The sequence below is a fragment of the Argopecten irradians genome, chromosome 1 (assembly GCF_041381155.1).
Source record: "Argopecten irradians isolate NY chromosome 1, Ai_NY, whole genome shotgun sequence".
Lineage (NCBI taxonomy): Eukaryota > Metazoa > Mollusca > Bivalvia > Pectinida > Pectinidae > Argopecten > Argopecten irradians.
Genome location: NC_091134.1, coordinates 26,590,858 through 26,613,513, shown reverse-complemented (window position 1 = coordinate 26,613,513; position 22,656 = coordinate 26,590,858). Strand labels below are relative to the sequence as shown.

Here is a 22,656-nt window from a genome sequence, read left to right as displayed (position 1 = left end):
CCATTTTCTCATAATTACAAATATCCACAATCTCGACAGATTTGCTATGGGTAATTAAACATACATCAGATATCATCTGTTATGATATCTAATTCTGGTGTCAACGCTGATCTAGCTATAGCAATTCTTCAGGACCCTTTCAAAAACAAATGTGACACAAGCTGAGAGATATATCAGACAACATAACAGTACAAATCAGTATCAGCTCTCACCTTCTCACGTCTGTCTAAACTAAATAATTGGTGGAAATATCAATTTTAAATTCTACTATTTCAAAGAGTGACATCTGACAGCAACCACAGCAACTGACTTTAGAGAAATGTGCAAATGAAAAACAAAATAATCTAAATAAGCATTGATATCCTTATATTTTGATTTCATTGGGGTATGAAAAAGATTTTGTTTGCAAATTGTGTCAATCCACATAGCAGATTCGCAAAAAAGTTTGCAATGACATTTTTTTCATAACCCGATGAAACTGAAAAATACTGACATCAATGCTTATGGACTTAGAAGTATGTAGAATTAATAAAAGTATGTAGAATTGTGATTTTACTAAGTGATGTTTTGGCTTACAGATATAGGTGTCATAAAGAAAGTTATCCGGAATGAATCGACCATGACTCAGGAATCTTTGGTTGAGTGGAAGTCAGGGGAGACAACTACTCATGTGTCCGGACCTAAATGTAAATTTGACCTTGTGACCGCTGCTCCTACTGTCTCCATCTATATTGATCATCTCCCACTAGCAGGTCTGTATAGCTTAGCTATATATTATACTAAAATGGGATCCTGTGTCATCTTGAAAATCCTGTTGATATTACTTCTTTGACCCTATTACTAAAATATAAACTTTAGTCATTTTACATCTATTAAAAAAGGGTTTGTATAGCTAAGCTATATATTATACTGTAATATAAACTTTATTTATTTTACATCGATTGAGAAAGGGTCTGTATAGCTTGACTTCATATACCAGTGTGATACTAGTTTTAGATTTATATAAAATATTATCCAAAAAGGGTTTAATTTGTATGTGGTGATTGCTTCCCAATTCTATTAATAGATCTACACAATAAAAGTGCTGAATTTAGTGTCAATGCTGAAAAGTGCTTCAACTTGTCAGTGACGAGTTAACTTGAACAACAGATGAATTATTGTTAGCAGACTCTGAGTTAAAGAAAAGTGCTTGACTCCAGAGTCAGCAGTTTTGGGGTCATTGCAAATTATTTCAAAACTTTGTCATAGAGCTTATTATTGTAGCAAAATGTAATTAATAATCCTTAAACTTAAGGTTGATGAACAAGTTACAAGACTATGACATCTGAAATTCATAACTCACTTTGCCCACAATTAAAGAGTTATGAAAATGCAGTTACAATTAGCATTTAACGGCTGAAAGTGCATGTTTAGTCCTGTGATGGATAATATGTTTGTCTAACTTTTTAGATTTTAACAAGATCCCAGATTCCTGGATCAATGTAGGGGATACAGTCCAGGTCGACCTGAACATTGATACATTTAAAAGTTTACAGAAAGAATATGGAGGATGGTCTGAAGACATGGAAAAGGTAGGCAGCAAAAATGATCTTGATTGACCTTTATACATTTTACTTTTTAACGCTGCTGCAATATGTTACTTCCTTTATCTTTCACTGATCTTTTTTATAGTTGTATGTGCTGTGTTTTCATACTCAGGAATGAAAAAGAGTTTTAAATATATTATTCATCACCAAGTGTCTTTTTGAGAATTACGGTACTTTCAATGCATAGTTTTTAATTTTATAGTTATAAATAAGAGCTGAAAATTATTTTTGGCAGTACTGCTAAAAATCATTATATTTACATCTATAGTGAAGTGAAACCATTATGGTCAGACCATGAAGCCAAATTGTGGTCTACAATTTCATTGCACATTTTACAGTGTAATTAAATTAAGTAACTGTAAAGTGTTTTCTGCGGGTATGTTTCCATCTAAACATACACAAAGCATAAAAGATAACAATTCTACAGTACATAATTTATGTGTTGTATCTAGCGTTTGGAAGGTATCTGAAGTCATTTGAATGCTTTTCACACCTAAATTCAGCAAACCTGATTTTAAATAGATTCTTGAAGAAAACAAAGCATGTCACATGTCAAAATTTTCGCCCAGTTACAGCACATATAACTTGAAACTAATTTGCTTGATCTTTTTCTTTCACTACATGGTCTCTGGTTTAGTTATGGGTTGATGACATTGATTTTTAAATGTCAATCTATGACCTTGACCTGTCACTTGTGTGACCATGGATTAAGTGTAATGAACTTGACTTTTCATTGTGTGACTTTGATCTAAGTATGTTTTCAGTGAACCTCAAAAATATTCCGAAATAAATATTCAAAAGCAAGTTTCTAGCACATATCATTTGATGTAACGAACCGTCTCCATCTTGAGAAAACAAATGATAATCTGTTGTCATAGTGATCAAGTATACATGTACAGGCCATGATCATATTGGTGTATGAGTCTTGCTATCACTATAGGTTTCCTTTAAATAACGAAATGTTGCCTTTTTACAGATTTTGGGAGAGTTGGGTACTGTCCATGAATTAGTGGACCATTCAAAGTTAAAGGTTTACTACGTCGTGTCACAGCGCACCTGGTACGTGTGCAGCAACGCTTGTATCAAGGTAAGGTGGTCATGTAATTTTCTGTTACCCGGTAAATAGGTTTATTGAAAACCATGTTTTATCAGCAAGCAAAATCTTTAAACACCATATTTAGTATACCAAAGAAGGTAATGAAATCACCAAGTTTTAAGTGATGCACAAAAAAATTATATCTTAAAAATAAAATATAGAAAAATTATGCAAATATAATTAGTTGAGAATTAGACTATTCTATAAGTTTCTTTTTGCTGTTGATATCAATCCATCAATAGATCAGATTAGAAACATTCAAAGAAAAATTGTAAAAAATACAGAGAATATATACATGTATAGAGAAAATCAACTGTGAAAAATATTAAGAAAAAATCAACAGTGCAGAAAGACTTTTAACTCAAAGCCTAGTTTGGAGAGCATTAATTTTATTCTAATAGATTGATGACCTAATATTGATTTAAAAGTATGTGCTCTTAAAATAGAGATATTCTGAACATCTATTTTGAAAAAAAAATCAGAAATAACATGACTAATCACATGCTCCTACCTTGTTTGTAGGTGTCCATAGCCCAGGCTGGAGATAAGGTGAAAGTTCTAGAAAATCAGGCCACAGTAAAGGAACGTCAAAACAGACATGGAGGCTGGCGAGAAAATATGAAGGATGTAAGGCAAAATGATTCTGATCAATCATGTTGCTACAGTGTGAATTTTGTTTCGCTAATAATTAAATCATTTTAATGGATTGAGGATTTAATAAACTATAATGTGAGAGTGTACAATGACTTATGACCTTGACAGTTATGTATAACCTAGACTAGAGAATGTTGATGTGACCTTGACCTTATTTAAGTTCATGTGACCTGAATGTATAGTTTACATTATATGGAAGGTGTTGACCTTGACCATTGTAATTGGGTCAGTTAGAAGGTGGGTGTAAGTGACCTTGTCTTTGAACTAACATAGAGAGGAAGGTGGTACTAGCTGTGACCTTGACCTTTTGTCCAATTAGACAAAGTGTTATTGTTGTGGCTGTGAAAAAGATACACAGAGTGCTAGACTAAAGTTGTGACCTTGACAAGTTTGTAAACTATAGACAGAAAGTAGTAGTGTCACTTTGACCTTCCCACAGACAGGACAGTCATAATGCTGCCTTGACATTTTATGTCATCTGACCTGAAGGGTCAGTATGACCTATGCACTGTCCGTCATCGTGGGCCCTCGGCTGTTTGCTGTTTGCCGTGCGCCATGCGAAGTACGTAAACTTTTCATTTAAACAACTTCTCAATAACAGAAACTCATATTGGGCTGCAGCATGCTGGGATGAAAGATTACCAAGTTTGTTGAAATTAATGACCTCGACCTTCATTCAAGGTCATAGAGGTTTAAAAGGCTGAAATCTTTAAAACGACTTCTTCTCAAGAACCAAAAGGCCCAGGGTACTCATATTGGGCCTGTTACATGCTGGGATGAAAGGCTACCAAGATTGTTCAAATGAACGACCTAGATCTTCATTCAAGGTCACAGTGGTCAAATAGCCTAAAATCTTTAACAGCTCTTGTGAATAACTAAGAGACCTAGAGACATGATATTGGGATTGTGACATGCTGGGGTTAAGGACTAACAAGATTGTTCAAATGAATGATCTCGACCTTCATCCAAGGTCACAGGGCCAAATAGGCTAAATCTTTAAATAACTTCTTGTGAATAACTTAGCCTGGGGACTGGATATTGGATTTGTAGCATGGTGGGGATTAAAGGAACTTCATTCATGGTCTAATTCATCAAATATATCAGAACCTGAACTTCTATTAAAAGAGTTCTTTTCTATTGCCTTAATTGTTTGCCACTGCTATATTCTTTGAGGTGTTGTATTGTTCAGATAGTCAGATGATCGTTAAGGCTCATGGGCCTCTTGTATTTCTGTAGATTCTTGGTAAGACTGGAGAAGTGGAGAGAGTGGACAGTTCTGGTGACCTCACAGTGATCTTTGACTCTGGGATCCATCTCCTGAACCCCTCATGTTGTATCAAGGTCATGGATGACAGTCAGCTCCCTCCTAAAACCAGTGATACAGAATTAAGGAAAACAACAGAAGTTATAGAAAAACCTTCTGACAAGACAGCAGGAACACAGAGCCATGCTGAATTGGAGCAGGAGAGAGGAGAAATACCTAGTGCCATAGAGAAAGAAAGTAGCCAAAGCACAGCTACTGGAATGACATGTGTCCAGCAGGAGGCTGGTCAGCAGGAACCAGACCTAGATAGTAACAAGGGTAAGTATTGTAACCCTGGTCAACAGGAACCAGACCTAGATAGTAACAAGGGTAGGTATTGTAACCCTGGCCAACAGGAACCAGACCAAGATAGTAACAAGGGTAAGTATTGTAACCCTGGTCAACAGGAACCAGACCTGGATAGTAACAAGGGTAAGTATTGTAACCCTGGTCAACAAGAATCAGACCTAGATAGTAACAAGGATAGGTATTGTAACCCTGGTCAACAGGAACCAGACCTAGATAGTAACAAGGGTAAGTATTGTAACCCTGGTCAACAGGAACCAGACCAAGATAGTAACAAGGGTAAGTATTGTAACCCTGGTCAACAGGAACCAGACCTAGATAGTAACAAGGGTAAATATTGTAACCCTGGTCAACAGGAACCAGACCTAGATAGTAACAAGGGTAAGTATTGTAACCCTGGCCAACAGGAACCAGACCTAGATAGTAACAAGGGTAGGTATTGTAACCCTGGTCGACAGGAACCAGACCTAGATAGTAACAAGGGTAAGTATTGTAACCCTGGTCAACAAGAATCAGACCTAGATAGTAACAAGGGTAGGTATTGTAACCCTGGTCAACAGGAACCAGACCTGGATAGTAACAAGGGTAGGTATTGTAACCCTGGTCAACAGGAACCAGACCTAGATAGTAACAAGGGTAAGTATTGTAACCCTGGTCAACAAGAATCAGACCTAGATAGTAACAAGGGTAAGTATTGTAACCCTGGTCAACAGGAACCAGACCTAGATAGTAACAAGGGTAAGTATTGTAACCCTGGTCAACAGGAAGCAGACCTAGATAGTAACAAGGGTAGGTATTGTAACCCTGGCCAACAGGAAGCAGACCTAGATAGTAACAAGGGTAAGTATTGTAACCCTGGTCAACAGGAAGCAGACCTAGATAGTAACAAGGGTAGGTATTGTAACCCTGGCCAACAGGAAGCAGACCTAGATAGTAACAAGGGTAGGTATTGTAACCCTGGCCAACAGGAACCAGACCAAGATAGTAACAAGGGTAAGTATTGTAACCCTGGTCAACAGGAACCAGACCTGGATAGTAACAAGGGTAGGTATTGTAACCCTGGCCAACAGGAACCAGACCTGGATAGTAACAAGGGTAAGTATTGTAACCCTGGTCAACAGGAACCAGACCTGGATAGTAACAACGGTAAGTATTGTAACCCTGGTCAACAGGAACCAGACCTGGATAGTAACAAGGGTAGGTATTGATACCCTGGTCAACAGGAACCAGACCTAGATAGTAACAAGGGTAAGTATTGATACCCTGGTCAACAGGAACCAGACCTAGATAGTAACAAGGGTAGGTATTGATACCCTGGTCAACAGGAACCAGACCTAGATAGTAACAAGGGTAGGTATTGATACCCTGGTCAACAGGAACCAGACCTAGATAGTAACAATTATAATGTACTGTAACCGGTATTAGTATCTTCCTACACAGTGAATCATCATGGATATAGCATGTCATAATTAACAGAAGCTACATCTTAACCGAGACATTTATAGGAGTATGCACACCACGTCTTGTATGAGTTCACCATCCACCATATGTAGTTAAAACACAAGAGGATAGAGTGGTGAAAGTATAACGTGGGACTACTGTTAAGTCAAAACTTTGCTCATTTCTTTGAAGACACCTTTGAAGAGGAAGAAGACGACAAAGTTGATGAAGATGATGAGGATGATGATGGTATAGACTTCCTACAATGGCTAATACAAACAGATTATGAAGGTCAGTGCATCTGTCAGTCCATACTTCTGTTTGTCTAGGTGGTTTGGTCTGTTACATCTATAGTTTCTATGCAATAACTAAAACAAACTAATGCAAGCTAGTTTTCTTCATACAGCTTGATGACAAATTTAAATTCTAGAGGTTTAGAAAGAGTTGACATGCACTTTTGGATCACGATGTTTTGTGGAGTTAAGGTGCTTGATTGGCTCATTATATATTTAATTATTAGTTGTTTCAATACAAAAGTCAGTTATTGTAAAAATTATGAAAAGAAAACAAAAGCCAAAAAAAAAACCAAAAACAAACCAATTCTTAAAACTTATTTAATGATTAACAATTTAATGATTAAACTGATACCTTATGGACATGGCCAAATTAAATGAACATCTTAATCAGATAGTATTTGGAAGAGTTATCATGGCCCCTGAACAACAATGTTGACTGTTTCCATGCAATAACTACGGGGCGCCAATTGGGACTTTATCTTTTTGTAATCAAAATCAATTTTGTGTACACACAATAGAATTCTGTCATAACAAAATCCTTTTCGTGTTACAAAATTATCTTTCAGCACACAAAACTTATTTTTGTCTCCACAAAATTCATTTCTGTCATGACTTAATTCATTTTTGTGGAGGAAATTGAATGTTGTTAGACAAAAGTGAAAATTGAACACAAATTTTAATTTTGTGTCACAATTAAAAGTCAATTTTGTCACGGAATCCAAATATGGATGTATGCAAATGGACTGTCTCATCACGATTTTGTGACGTGGCCTCTCATTGGATATAGTAACTGTTGGTATGGCACGCACACACGGTTTTATATTACATTACATAATGGATAGGCTGCAAGAGCTTTTGAAGAAAGCACCTGTGTTTGTATCATCCTTGTCATTCTTGTGGATGTTTAATATACTTACTTTAATCAGCAGATTATGTCAGGACTTCTTGTGAAAGGCACATGCTCTGGAATATCATTTATAAGGCCTAGTAGAAGGGGAGGGAGGTTACGATATCAAGTACAGGCCGATGACGTACATACAGAAATGGATACTCTATGGAAAATAGTCCTTCAAGGAAATGTACATGAATTGTCATAAGCGTATAATGAAGTCTGGTTACCCTTCGATCACCAAAGATTGAGCAAATTGTAAGCATTTCAACCAATCGGTTAGCAGCTAACAAGTAAAGGTCAAACATGGACTTATTTGCATACTTAACTGACGAAGATAAATTCTGTCGTGATGAAATTGAATTCCGTCGAGAAGAAAATGAATTCTGTCCACAAAAATGAAATCTGTCATAACGATTTTTGTCCACTGAAAGATGATTTTGTTAAACAAAATTTATTTTTGTCATAACGGAAATGAAGTTATCATAAAAAAAAAAAAAAAAAAAAAAATTGTAAGATAAAAGTGATTTTGTTACGGCAGAATTCAATTTTGTGTCACGAAATTGAATTTTGTCTACAAAATTGAAATTTGTCATGACTTTGTCCACTGAAAGAAGGTTTGCATATAAACTTATTTTTGTAATATGTTATAAATTCTGTCAATCTGGACTCAATTTTGTTAAAGAAAATTCAGTTTTGTCTACACAAAATTGGATTTCGTGTACAAAATTACAAGTGTCCCATTTGGCACCCGGTAATAACAGTCAGATGAGTGTTCTCTTGGGCCAATCCTGTTTGTTTTTAATAGATTGAGATTCATGATTCATTCAAAATCTTGATGAATACCAGTTTTATGCTGTATGCATATTAAGTTCATTAAAAAGATACCACAATGTGTTTGTTCCCAAGTTGTTGTTATATTAGTTTGATTTGCCATTAACCAAGTGAGCAAACAGGCCACTTTGACCTCTTGTTTAAGATACACCTTTTACTTGTACATCTATATATAGGCCTAATATGACTGAAGGCAAGGCCTAAAAGTCCAATTATGGAAATAATGGAGCCGCATTTTCTGTTTATTTTTTTATTCATATATTCACACTCTGTCCTTGTCCCCAAACCCCTATTTGAGAAGGAAATCAACATTTTATTTCCGTAACAGATATTCTGTTTTTAGTCAGCTGATTATATTGAAAGTGGTCTATCACTTGAACTCTTGCAATCAAAGAGCAATAGCACCGAGCTTCTGCCGGATGAAGATTATATTTTTCGGATCATAAAAGCATTTGAACCGCTTGATTATATAATGAGCTGACTTCAAAGCATCGCGCATTCACGCTGATGGGATTTTTACAGAGGGTAAAACAATGGCGGCCGCATTGAACTCAGTGTGTTGGATTAAATTTGAAATATTGTGTTTTTTCTTTTATTTTCATTTGTGTGTTAACTTAGAAGTGCTTGGCACTTCCTGCCTTTTGCCCTGATAATATTATATATTACAATGTTAAAAAAAAATAAAATTTAACAAAATTAGTAACATGGTTTTAATAGCAATGTTCCCTATAAATGTTAATGCAATTATTTTTAGAAAAAAAAATATGAAATACATTTGATGGCAGGCATTTCCTATACATTCCAAATTAGAATTGAGTCATCAAAATTAGACCCGCCACTGAAAATTAGACCACCGCTGCAATGTTAGACTGTGGTCACCAATATGTGAAGACATTATGAAACAACTTTCACATTTAGTTACTTATTTTTATATTTGAGTGATATTTTTGTATCCTTCTAAAATCCTTGAATTCAAAATAAAACATTATATTTCCTTGTAACAAAAAAAAATATGTTGCCCTGTAAAATAAAGCATTACTGTATATTTCCTTGTAGCAAAAAAAAAATCTGAAGCCACATAATAATTTTAGTTTGCCTTTTGGGTGCCCCTTTTGAAAAGCAATGACTGCTCCCTTTGAAACATCCTCTGGACTTTTCGATATCCTAATCGCAAAGTCTAAAGGCATTCCAAATGATACGGAAACACCTAAAAACTATTTATAGTATCAATTCATGGGAACGGGAAACCCTAAAGGACCACTGCATAAAATTGGAGAAGTTCAGTTTCATTAGCAGGTAATTAGCCGAAATTTTAATTCTAATGTGATCAAATATATTCAACGTTTGTATACTTGGTCAATAACACTGTTACACACTCTTAGATTTTGCTTTGATATTGATTGTGTTTTGACAGGGGATACGAGTCATCAAAATTCATGTCTGTACAAAATGAAAGTAGGTAGCAAAAATGCGTTTTCGTTTAGTTTCTGATGCATTTGTTCGTATTTGCATATCAAAAATATATTAGGAATAATGTTATATAACTCCTTTAGGACAAAATGATAATGCAAACAGATGATTATACTGTCCACTTTCAGTTTGAATATACATGTAATTAGAATATGCCTATTCACTAATGCATTTACGATTTTCCATACAGAATTCTATGATACTCTTCTTCTAAAAGAGTTCAATAAATGTAAAATTTGGAAGTGAACTCAGAACTTTCCTAGTCCATGTATGTATGTATATTGTACATATGTACTGTATTATATTTTGTTTGTGAACCATAAATTATAATAAACTGTATTAATTTACAGATATGATGGAACTTGGTATCTGTGTGGGGTAAACATTACACTATTATATTTACAGATATGATGGAGCCTGGTATCCGTGTGGTTAGAGGGAAGGACTGGAAGTGGGGGGAACAGGATGCTGGCGAGGGAAATGTTGGCACAGTAGTGGAGGTTGGTATCCGACGGTCTTCCCAGGAGAATCCCCCAGACGAGAGTAGGATCTGTCCGACTGGCTGTGCTATTATACAGTGGGATTCTGGCTATAGGAATACCTACAGGGCTGGCTATGAGGAATCGTTTGATCTTCGAATCTACGATACATCTACAATAGGTAAGATGTAAGCTTATACAGTGAAACTTGTTCAAACCGTAGATCACCAGTACCAGAATATTTGGTCAGTATAACAAGGTTTTCAGATTATACAGATTTTTATTACTTAAATTATGAAAGAAATCAGTTTATGGGATACAGAACTTATTTTCCTGAGTTATTGCTGTGAATAAAGAAAAAGATTTTTAAGAGTTACCTGGTAACAGATAATACATCTAGCCCAGTACATGTTAATAATTACTTAATTTGTTATGTGTTAAATTTGTATGTTTTCAGAACAAAACATTGCAGAGAACTCATTATCAATCATAATCAATTTATAAATAGGTTAGCTTTTTCAAGTACGATTACAAATAGGGATTGGATTTCGTTTTTATGTTAACCATGCTTGTATGGAGCAATTCCTCTAAGAATATATTCTATGGGGCGCGTTAGCGCCCCACATTGAATATATTCTTAGAGGAATTGCTCCATACAAGCATGGTTAACATAAAAACGAAATCCAATCCCTATATTTACACTCACACAACTTTTTATTTATATTTTATGCAATAAAATCGTCATTTGAAAGTGACATAATTATTCAATAAAAGTCGGTCAAAAGTGGGAGGAGCTTACTCAATTGAACAGCGAATGATGACGCTGCACGTAAGGTAGAATTATTCATCCGCGACGACAAAAAAGTTCAATATTTTAGTGTAAAATAAACATGACAAACAAAGTAAATTTCAGAGATAATTTTATTTAATCAGTTCAGAACTTTAAGTAGGTATTAAATTTTGCAAAAAGTTCATATATAGCGTAATAGCATAAAGTATTTGTTCTCGGCCACATGTGTGAACTCGGTGACCGTTATTGTGCAGCGAGGCGAGGCTGACGCACGCTTACACAGTGGAGTTTTCCGAAGTTGTCAAAACACCAGTGTTCAAGTAGCTAAATTTGTTTGAGATTGTCGTCTGACTTGACGATATTACATCCTTCGGAGCCATGTGATTATATAATCTACGCTTATATCCATCGCCATCTAGGCTATAGATGGAACAACTTCACTTGTGTTCGATGGATACAATGTATTTGTGGTGACGTGTAACTGTCAACACGTGGATTACTAGCGGTACATGTTTTATAATACACATGATTAAATTCTCAAAGAACAAAGACAAGAGGATATGTTTATAACTGACCTCTATCAGGAGGTCTCACGCCCGTCCACCCAAAAGACTAGATCGTATGACGAACACAGACACAGAGGTAATGTTTACATTTGACACCCATCATTTTTAACAAAAATGAAAGCACGTCGCCCCGGTCGGGATATTTTTCCGTTTCTTTATTCAATTGTTAATTTAAAAATTGTTTGAATCATATATAAATATAAAACATGTATTTATTGTTTACATTTTTCCAAAATTCTATGAAAACAACAATATACACATAATGTTGCATCAAAATGTAAACAAAGCCATGTGTTTGTTTAAAAAATGTAGTCCTTTTACGTTGCATAGAACATTTTCTTACGCAAGTTCAAAGTTCAATGTTACCATGCAGTTATGGTAAACAAAATCGGCTAGTATTAGCGTATAGTGACCAAGCAAGTGTAAATATATGTATATTGATTCCAAAACTGTTATATGATAATCGCAACAACCAAAGCTGTATTTCATTCCAGTTTGTCTTAGATGTTTAAAGCTTGACTTAATATCGGCATAATAATAACACAAAATAGTTTTCACAACTAGGGCTGGGTATTGGAACAGCTGAACCGATACAATACGTATTGGCAATACCATGAAACGATACACGATACATATTAATGATACAAAGGAAATATTTTTCATGTTAAAATTGTTACTTGTAAAGACTTAAGACATGTTTTGAAAAAAATGGTTGTTTGCGAATCATGCCAAATGCAAGCTGTCATGTGCTTTGCTAAGTTGTATTCATGGTTATGCAAACGCATTTCCGGTGTATCTAAATGACTCGGAAACTTGACCCTTCCTATCAATAGAATATACTACATGAGCTTTAAGGGATTTTTTAGCCCACCATCATCAGATAGTGGGCATTCAAATCGCTTTTTGTCCGTGGTCCGTGGTCCGTCCTTCCGTCCGTCCATCCGTCCATCCGTTAACAATTCTTGTTATCGCTATTTCTCAGAAAGTACTGAAGGGATCTGTCTCAAATTTCATATGTAGGTTCCCCTAGGGCCCTAGTTGTGCATATTGCATTTTGGGACCAATCAGTCAACAAGATGACCGCCAGGCAGCCATCTTGGATTTTGATACTTAAAGTTTGTTATCGCTATTTCTCATACAGTACAGAAGGGATCTGTCTCAAATTTCATATGTAGGTTCTCCTAGGGCCGTGGTTGTGCATATTGCATTTTGAGACCAATCGGTCAACAAGATGGCCGCCAGGCAGCCATCTTGGATTTTGATACTTAAAGTTTGTTATCGCTATTTCTCAGAAAGTACTTAAGGGATCTGTCTCAAATTTCATATGTAGGTTCTCCTAGAGCCCTAGTTGTGCATATTGCATTTTGGGACCTATCGGTCAACAAAATGGCCGCCAGGCAGCCATCTTGAATTTTGATACTTAAAGTTTGTTATCGCTATTTCTCAGAGAGTTCTGAAAGAATCATTCTCAAATTTCCTATGTAGGTTCCCCTACGGCCCTAGTTGTGCTTATTGCGTTTTGGGACCAATTGTTGAACAAGATGGCTGCCAGGCAGGCAGCCGTCTTGGATTTTGATAGTTAAAAGTTATAAGTACTGAAGGAATCTTTCTCAAATTTCATATGTAGGTTTCCCTAGGGCTGTAGTTGTGCATAATGCATTTTTGGATCGATTGGTCAACAAAATGGCCGCCAGGCTGCCATCTTGGATTTTGATAGTTAAAGATTGTTATCGCTATTTCTCAGAAAGTATTGAATGAATTAATCTGTCTCAAATTCATATATAGGTTCCCCTAGGGCCCTAGTTGTGCATATTTCGATTTGGGACCGATTGATCAACAAGATGGCCGCCAAGGAACCATCTTGGATTTTGATAGTTGAAGTTTGTTACTGCTATTTTGCAGAAAGTACTGAAGCGAACTGTCTCAAATTTTTTATGTACCGTAGTATGTTTGCAAAAGTTTGAAAAGCAGAGAAAAGATCCCTCTTTCCATTGTCAGACATAGATTATTCTTTGGTGGGCGCCAAGATCCCTCTGGTTCTATCAAAAGGAGTGAAAATGGCAGTTTTTGATATTTGAACTATACAGTGACACAACAGCATGTTGCTGTATCGAGAACCGATACATTGAAAATACCAGTACAAACCAGTATATCAGAATACCGATCCAGCCCTTCTTACAACCATGGCTTATCATAAAACATCAAAACATTAAAGGTATATATGTTTCTGATAACATGTACATTTCTTCTTTAGCGAATGAATATTGAACAATGAATTGCTTGAAAACCTTAAAAACATACAAATTCTCAGAAAATATTGACTGATCAACAGTTTGATTATTGACAGGTGAGGAATATTTGCACCTGCTTAATTGTTCATGTCATGAATATATTCTATCGATGTCGGAACGTCTTTCTCAACATAAGCTGCAACAAGATTGCAGTACAATGATTTGTTAAAATATCTGACTGAAGGCTGAAATTTTGAAAATTGGAGAAACACAGCATTGTACAATACAAAAATGCAAATTTCTTATTTTCACACTCCTGTTCTGTTGAAATTAAGATCATCTGTTTAAGTATTGAAAAATACTAATATTATTGCTTATTCATTTTGTTTCATTCAGGCAGCAAAACAGTTGTTTCATGACATTTCAGTACAGTCAAAACGCTTTCCCCTTGGTGATAGAACCAACCCGATAAACTATTTCCGTCAGCCTACAGCCATTCACAGTTCATTGGATTAGTCCTAACACCTCTGGAAAAGAGTAACTGATTACTACGTTACATCATTACCCCTAGCTTGCATACTTGCCAACTTTTTGAAATTCCCATGGGGTAATCCACGAGTTTGAAGTTTTTAACCTCAAGAAGGTCTACATAGTTACCTCCATTGAAGAAATTAAAGGTTGAGTTTAGCATATTTTGACCTGTTCTTTCTGATGGTATAGTCAGACTTTTGACATTTTGATTATTTTTTAGAATTTGGACTTGCTAACATGGCTTAAAATGGGGGTTCAAAATCAGGAGTCTCCTTCCAAAATAGGGAGGGTTGTCAAGTAATGCCCCTGACCATTGATTCTGTCTGTTACAGGTATCAAACATCCATCTGTTACGTGCAGTAGCTGTAAAGAGACAGATTTGTTTGGGTTCATATGGAGGTGCGAGTCCAAGCCTGATGTTGTCCTGTGTAACACCTGTTACCATGGCGATAAGGATGATGTGACGCTACATTTCCTGAGAATTAACAAGCCAGGGGATTCTGGGTAATATACATTTTGACATGCGTTTTAAACTGCTAATTGTACTTCTATAATCATTCAAATACTGTTAGCGATATAAGGATAGTGGATTTGCTTCACTGTTCCTACAAAATAAAAGTACATGTATATATTATTTGTATACACTTACAGAGTGCGTGTCAACAAGCGTCAGATGTCAAAGAAAGTGACAGCGAAGGGAGTGTTTGAGGGTGCCCGGGTGAGTCGGGGCCCGGACTGGATGTGGGACGAGCAGGATGGAGGTACAGTCTACACAGGCAGTATTTCCTGACTTGATCAGATTTCAGTTCAAGAAATCTTGATCTGAAATTCTGGTCAATTTCTGATCAATTTTAGGTCAAGATTTCTTGACCTAAAATACAGGTCAAATTTCAATGGAAATTCTGGTCAATTTCAGGTTACCCCTTAATAAATCTTGATTCTTGAAATTCTGATTTCTCTGTATATCAGTGAACTGTCTTCATGACTGCTAGTTTTTATCAAGACGAGAGCTGTGAGTGTTTTAGACCTCTCACTTGTGTGCAACCTCTTGGTTGTGGTGACCCTTTGGTGCCATTATATTTTACACTAGCCTTACACCTCCTTGTTACAAGATTATGTGGTATATCTGGGGGAGATCTGTCCAGTACTGACTTTAGATAAGTGGTTTTTATCTTAGTCCACTACACCAGCTTTAATCTGCTACCAAAATGTGTTATGTCTATAAGTAATTTGCATTACTATAGTTATTATAAGTTGATCAGTTTGATCTATGATGTTTTGATTTTAAAGTTCTAGTAATAGGATATGAAGCTGTCAGCTGGGATGTTACCTTTATTCTGACTGGGAGGGGATATGTAGCTGTCAGCTGATATGTTACCTTTAATCTGATTGGTAGGGGATATGTAACTGTCTGCTGATATGTTACCTTTATTCTGATTGGTAGGGGATATGTAGCTGTCGGCTGAGATGTTACCTTTATTTTGACTGGTAGAGAATATGTAGATGTCAGCTGAGGTGTTACCTTTATTCTGACTGGTAGAGAATATGTAGCTGTCAGCTGAGATGTTACCTTTATTCTGATTGGTAGAGAATATGTAGATGTCAGCTGAAATATAACCTTTAATCTGACTGGTGGAGCTGTCAGCTGAGATGTTACCTTTATTCTTATTGTTAGATGGTATTGGCAAGGTGATATCTGTAGTCAACTTCAGCCTTGACACCGATAGAGATGCTATGGAGGTTACCTGGGATACAGGTGCAACCAATGTATACCGTCATGGTTACGACGGAAAATTGGACTTGAAATGTAACACAATTGCCACATCGGGTACATACTACCGAGATCAGCTGCCAGACCTGAGTAAGTATGAGCCGTAGTTACACATGGCAACTTTATTTGATACATCACAATCAAATAAATCTCAAATGATCTACATAGTTGTAGTTGGAAAGACAAACATAATTAGGTAGTTTTTTTGTTAAAATTATGTTAAAAACACAGATAGCTGTCATAAATGAAAAACGACAAACCTGAAAGAATATTGCATTAGTTGTATATGGCAAGTTGACAGCTTTACTGCGAATGCAACTTTGTGGAAAATAGATGTATAAAATTGATTTCTTGTTATCCAGTGGTAGTTGTAACTGTTTTGAACATGCCTACAGTGGTGTGTGGATTTTCAAATCTATTGCCTTGATTCAATTTTGAGGATAAAATTGTGGTTTTAGTCTGTAATTAAAAGTTTCAAGTAAACACAAAAAGCAAGATAAATTCTTTATTGAGCAAAGTACATTGTTCCGTTTTGAAAACATTAAATGGTTCTGTATGATGAGTTTTTTCTTCTTCTTTTTATCATGAAATTTTAACTTTATTAGCAATAAAATATAATGGATATCAGAATTGAAATCTTTTACTGTTTTGTGTAGAGATCACTACAACTGGTACAGAGAAGTCGTCCCCGACAGCTAGTGTGGGAAGTGCCAGTGTGGGGAGTGCCAGTGTGGGGAGTGTCAGTGAGGCGGGATCAGAACGTCTCAGCGCAGGCGACTTAGTTAGAATTGGTGTCGACCCGGAGGTCCTCAAAGCTATACATGACTCTAGCCAGGGGATGTGGAACGATTCCATGATAGATGTTAGTACAATCATTGATACAAATAGTCAAATAGTCTTACATTTTTAATCTGATTAATCCGATTTAATATACCTTTACTTTATTTACACTATATAAAAGTTACTTGCTTAAATTTACTAACTTCCTACTTTTTTCCCCAAAAAAAATAGGTCGATCCTACTGTCTGTTAAGAATCTTTATTATTGCTGTATCCCAGAAAGTACTGAAGGGATAATTCTCAAATTTCATATGTAAGTTTCCCTAGGCCCTAGTTGTGCATATTGCATTTTGGGATTGATCGGTAAATAAGGTGGCCACCAGGCAGCCGTCTTGGAATTTGATAGTTAAAATTTGTTATCACTATTTCTCAAAAAGTACTGAAGGGATCATTCTCAAATTTTATATGTAGGTTGCCCTTTGGCCTAGTTGTGCAAATGGTATTTTGGGAACGATCGGTTTACAAGATGGCCACCAGGCTGCCATCTTGGATTTTGATAGTTAAAATTTGTTATTGTTGTTTCTCAAAAAGTACTGAGGGGATCATTCTCAAATTTTATATATTTCCCTTGGGCCCTAGTTGTGCATACTGTATTTTGGGACTGATTGGTTTACTAAATGGCCACCAGGCAGCCATCTTGGATTTTGATAGTAAAAGTTTGTTATCATTATATCTCAGAAAGTACTGAAGGGATAATTCTCAAATTTCATATGTAGGTTCCCTTAGGCCGTAGTTGTGCATATTGCATTTTGGGATGGATCGGTAAATAAGGTGGCCACCAGGCAGCCGTCTTTGAATTTGATAGTTAAAGTTTGTTATCGCTATTTCTCAGAGAGTTCTGAAAGAATGATTCTCAAATTTCCTATGTATGTTCCCCTACGGCCCTAGTTGTGCTTATTCCGTTTTGGGACCAATTGTTGAACAAGATGGCTGCCAGGCCACCATCTTGGATTTTGGTAGTTGAAGTTTGAAAAGTAGAGAAAAGATCTATCTATAAATTTTCAGACATAGATCAATCTTTGGTGGGTGCCAAGATCCCTCTGGTTTTCAAAAACAGCTGTGTGTCAGTCTCTCGAGCTAACACACCCCTGGAAGCTAGCACACACCCGCACTCAGGTATTTTTGTCAAACCAATCGGATTCAAGGTAGGCGGGACTTGTTTCCCGATCATGCCATCACTTGTTAGGCGACGTAAAATTAGGGTGGAGCTAGTTTCTGATCATGCCATCGATCGAATACTGTTAACGAACATGTTGTCATGTTTATCTTGTAAGTGAGAGGTTTATGAAAATATAACAGTTGTATTGTAGGCTTCCTGTAAGTGGTTAATGTGTCGAAATTTCATCAATACAAGTACGTCCAGTTGTTATGTACATGTAGGCTACCTGTAAGTGGTTAACATCTCAGAATTTCATCAACTCATGTACACTCTATATAATTTGAGTATTATTCCTAGTGGTAAAAAATGTTGAAATATTGAGAAATCATAGAGGTATCAAATTATTACCTGCAGGTTTAATAGAAGTAAAAAATAATGGACATGAAAAGAATTGTCGGAATAATTTGAAGTGTTTGAAGCTAAGATTATGTAGATCTATTGAAATGTAAAATTCTGCCTTTTCAATCTCTAATGACCATGGCCATTAGCAGGCCATATGCGACATGAACATAGCATATGAGACAAATGCATCTTTTAGTCTAATCATAGCTTTTGTATGTATTTGTATATCAAAACAGTTAAAGTATGGGATTTAGTGATATATCAAGTTACTTGTTTCCCTCGAACTTGCCTATTTTCATTGGTTACACCTCGGGTAACCAGAAACTTTCTATATCCATTAAATCTATACTTTAACTGTATGCTAATTCGCCATTAATAGTGAAACTTTATCACTTTTGATAAAGCATAACTACTTGGTACTTCCAGACTTATAATATTTATAGTCCTTAACAGTTTTGTGTCCTCAATTTCATTTTCTCAGACTGATGTTGATCATGTAAGTAGTGTACTACTATATATCCTATTATCATGGTGATATTTTAATGTATTATTATATTCTTGTTACCATGGAAGTGTATTGGAAAGATCGGTGAAGTAGTTGTCCAGTCTGGAGAGGATGTGACGGTCAAGTTTGACATCGGTAGCTGGACATTCAAAGAGATGGCCTTAGACAAGGTAAGTGTTAAAACATTATTTCTTGTATCAATATTTCTATTGGCTGAATTAAAACATCATTTTCTCTTGATAAGCATTGTAGCATCACTTCTGATTTGGCTGGAACAGTAACTAACTTCTCTTTATTAACCCAAAACACAAGAATATTTTTCCTGCTGATATTCATAATGTGCAACAACTTTTGAATTTGTCAGCAAATGTTTAAAATGAGTAAAGGAAATGCATACAAGTTGTCTTTCTCTGGAATTGTGAAGAGAATCATCCTTTGTAGGTGAAGCAGTTAAAGAAAGGAGAGACAGTAAGAGTTAGAGACAATGAGCAGGAAGTTAAGGAACTACAGAACGGCCACGGGAACTGGGACAGTCAGATACAGAAGGTATGTAACACAGAGAACTGGGACAGTCAGATACAGTAGGTATGTAACACAGAGAACTGGGACAGACAGATACAGAAGGTATGTAACACAGAGGACTGGGACAGACAGATACAGAAGGTATGTAACACAGAGAACTGGGACAGTCAGATACAGAAGGTATGTAATACAGAGAACTGGGACAGACAGATACAGAAGGTATGTAACACAGAGGACTGGGACAGACAGATACAGAATGTATGTAACACAGAGAACTGGGACAGTCAGATACAGAAGGTATGTAACACAGGGCCACGGGAACTGGGACAGTCAGATACAGAAGGTATGTAATACAGGGCCACGGGAACTGGGACAGTCAGATACAGAAGGTATGTAATACAGGGCCACGGGAACTGGGACAGTCAGATACAGAAGGTATGTAACACAGGGCCACGGGAACTGGGACAGTCAGATACAGAAGGTATGTAATACAGGGCCACGGGAACTGGGACAGTCAGATACAGAAGGTATGTAACACAGGGCCACGGGAACTGGGACAGTCAGATACAGAAGGTATGTAACACAGAGAACTGGGACAGTCAGATACAGAAGGTATGTAACACAGAGAACTGGGACAGACAGATACAGAAGGTATGTAACACAGAGGACTGGGACAGACAGATACAGAAGGTATGTAACACAGAGAACTGGGACAGTCAGATACAGAAGGTATGTAATACAGAGAACTGGGACAGACAGATACAGAAGGTATGTAACACAGAGGACTGGGACAGACAGATACAGAAGGTATGTAACACAGAGAACTGGGACAGTCAGATACAGAAGGTATGTAACACAGGGCCACGGGAACTGGGACAGTCAGATACAGAAGGTATGTAATACAGGGCCACGGGAACTGGGACAGTCAGATACAGAAGGTATGTAATACAGGGCCACGGGAACTGGGACAGTCAGATACAGAAGGTATGTAACACAGGGCCACGGGAACTGGGACAGTCAGATACAGAAGGTATGTAATACAGGGCCACGGGAACTGGGACAGTCAGATACAGAAGGTATGTAACACAGGGCCACGGGAACTGGGACAGTCAGATACAGAAGGTATGTAACACAGGGCCACGGGAACTGGGACAGTCAGATACAGAAGGTATGTAATACAGAGAACTGGGACAGTCAGATACAGAAGGTATGTAACACAGAGGACTGGGACAGTCAGATACAGAAGGTATGTAATACAGAGGACTGGGACAGTCAGATACAGAAGGTATGTAACACAGAGAACTGGGACAGTCAGATACAGAAGGTATGTAACACAGAGAACTGGGACAGACAGATACAGAAGGTATGTAATACAGAGGACTGGGACAGTCAGATACAGAAGGTATGTAACACAGGGCCACGGGAACTGGGACAGTCAGATACAGAAGGTATGTAATACAGGGCCACGGGAACTGGGACAGTCAGATACAGAAGGTATGTAACACAGGGCCACGGGAACTGGGACAGTCAGATACAGAAGGTATGTAATACAGAGAACTGGGACAGACAGATACAGAAGGTATGTAATACAGAGGACTGGGACAGTCAGATACAGAAGGTATGTAATACAGAGAACTGGGACAGTCAGATACAGAAGGTATGTAATACAGAGAACTGGGACAGTCAGATACAGAAGGTATGTAATACAGAGAACTGGGACAGTCAGATACAGAAGGTATGTAATACAGAGAACTGGGACAGACAGATACAGAAGGTATGTAATACAGAGAACTGGGACAGACAGATACAGAAGGTATGTAACACAGGGCCACGGGAACTGGGACAGTCAGATACAGAAGGTATGTAACACAGAGAACTGGGACAGACAGATACAGAAGGTATGTAACACAGGGCCAGGTAAAACTGGGACAGTCAGATACAGAAGGTATGTAACACAGGGCCACGGGAACTGGGACAGACAGATACAGAAGGTATGTAACACAGAGAACTGGGACAGTCAGATACAGAAGGTATGTAATACAGAGAACTGGGACAGTCAGATACAGAAGGTATGTAATACAGAGAACTGGGACAGACAGATACAGAGGGTATGTAACACAGAGAACTGGGACAGTCAGATACAGAAGGTATTTAATACTGAGAACTGGGACAGACAGATACAGAGGGTATGTAATACAGAGAACTGGGACAGTCAGATACAGAAGGTATGTAATACAGAGAACTGGGACAGTCAGATACAGAAGGTATGTAATACAGAGAACTTGGACAGACAGATACAGAAGGTATGTAACACAGAGGACTGGGACAGTCAGATACAGAAGGTATGTAACACAGGGCCACGGGAACTGGGACAAACAGATACAGAAGGTATGTAATACAGAGAACTGGGACAGACAGATACAGAAGGTATGTAACACAGGGCCACGGGAACTGGGACAGTCAGATACAGAAGGTATGTAATACAGAGAACTGGGACAGACAGATACAGAAGGTATGTAACACAGAGGACTGGGACAGTCAGATACAGAAGGTATGTAACACAGGGCCACGGGAACTGGGACAAACAGATACAGAAGGTATGTAACACAGGGCCAGGGAACTGGGACAGTCAGATACAGAAGGTATATAACACAGGGCCACAGGAACTGGGACAGTCAGATACAGAAGGTATATTACACAGGGCCAGGGAATCTGGGACAGACAGATACAGAAGGTATGTAACACAGGGCCAGGTAAAACTGGGACAGACAGATACAGAAGGTATGTAACACAAGGCCAGGAAACTGGGATAAACAGATACAAAATGTAACACAGGGCCAGGGAAACTGGGACAGACAGATACAGAAGGTATGTAACACAGAGAACTAGGACAGACAGATTCAGAAGGTATGCAACACAGGACCACAGGAATTGGGACAGTCAGATACAGAAGGTATGTAACACAGGGCCACGGGAACTGGGGCATTCAGACACAGATGGTATGTGACACAGGACTACAGGAACTGGGAGAGTCAGATACAGAAGGT

General features: G+C 37.3%; 1 protein-coding gene across 1 annotated transcript in view; it reads left to right on the top strand.

Annotated features, from left to right (window-relative positions):
* Window positions 1-22,656, top strand: part of LOC138322394 (E3 ubiquitin-protein ligase MIB2-like) — a 46,062-nt gene that overhangs the window by 6,768 nt on the left and 16,638 nt on the right. The window contains exons 5-17 of the mRNA XM_069266431.1: window positions 579-752; window positions 1,450-1,571; window positions 2,563-2,673; window positions 3,205-3,309; window positions 4,573-4,918; window positions 6,578-6,676; window positions 10,280-10,534; window positions 14,804-14,975; window positions 15,123-15,232; window positions 16,147-16,332; window positions 16,899-17,104; window positions 19,156-19,257; window positions 19,529-19,633. Coding sequence (XP_069122532.1) covers window positions 579-752; window positions 1,450-1,571; window positions 2,563-2,673; window positions 3,205-3,309; window positions 4,573-4,918; window positions 6,578-6,676; window positions 10,280-10,534; window positions 14,804-14,975; window positions 15,123-15,232; window positions 16,147-16,332; window positions 16,899-17,104; window positions 19,156-19,257; window positions 19,529-19,633 — 2,093 coding nt within the window. The remainder of the gene's footprint in view (window positions 1-578; window positions 753-1,449; window positions 1,572-2,562; window positions 2,674-3,204; window positions 3,310-4,572; window positions 4,919-6,577; window positions 6,677-10,279; window positions 10,535-14,803; window positions 14,976-15,122; window positions 15,233-16,146; window positions 16,333-16,898; window positions 17,105-19,155; window positions 19,258-19,528; window positions 19,634-22,656) is intronic.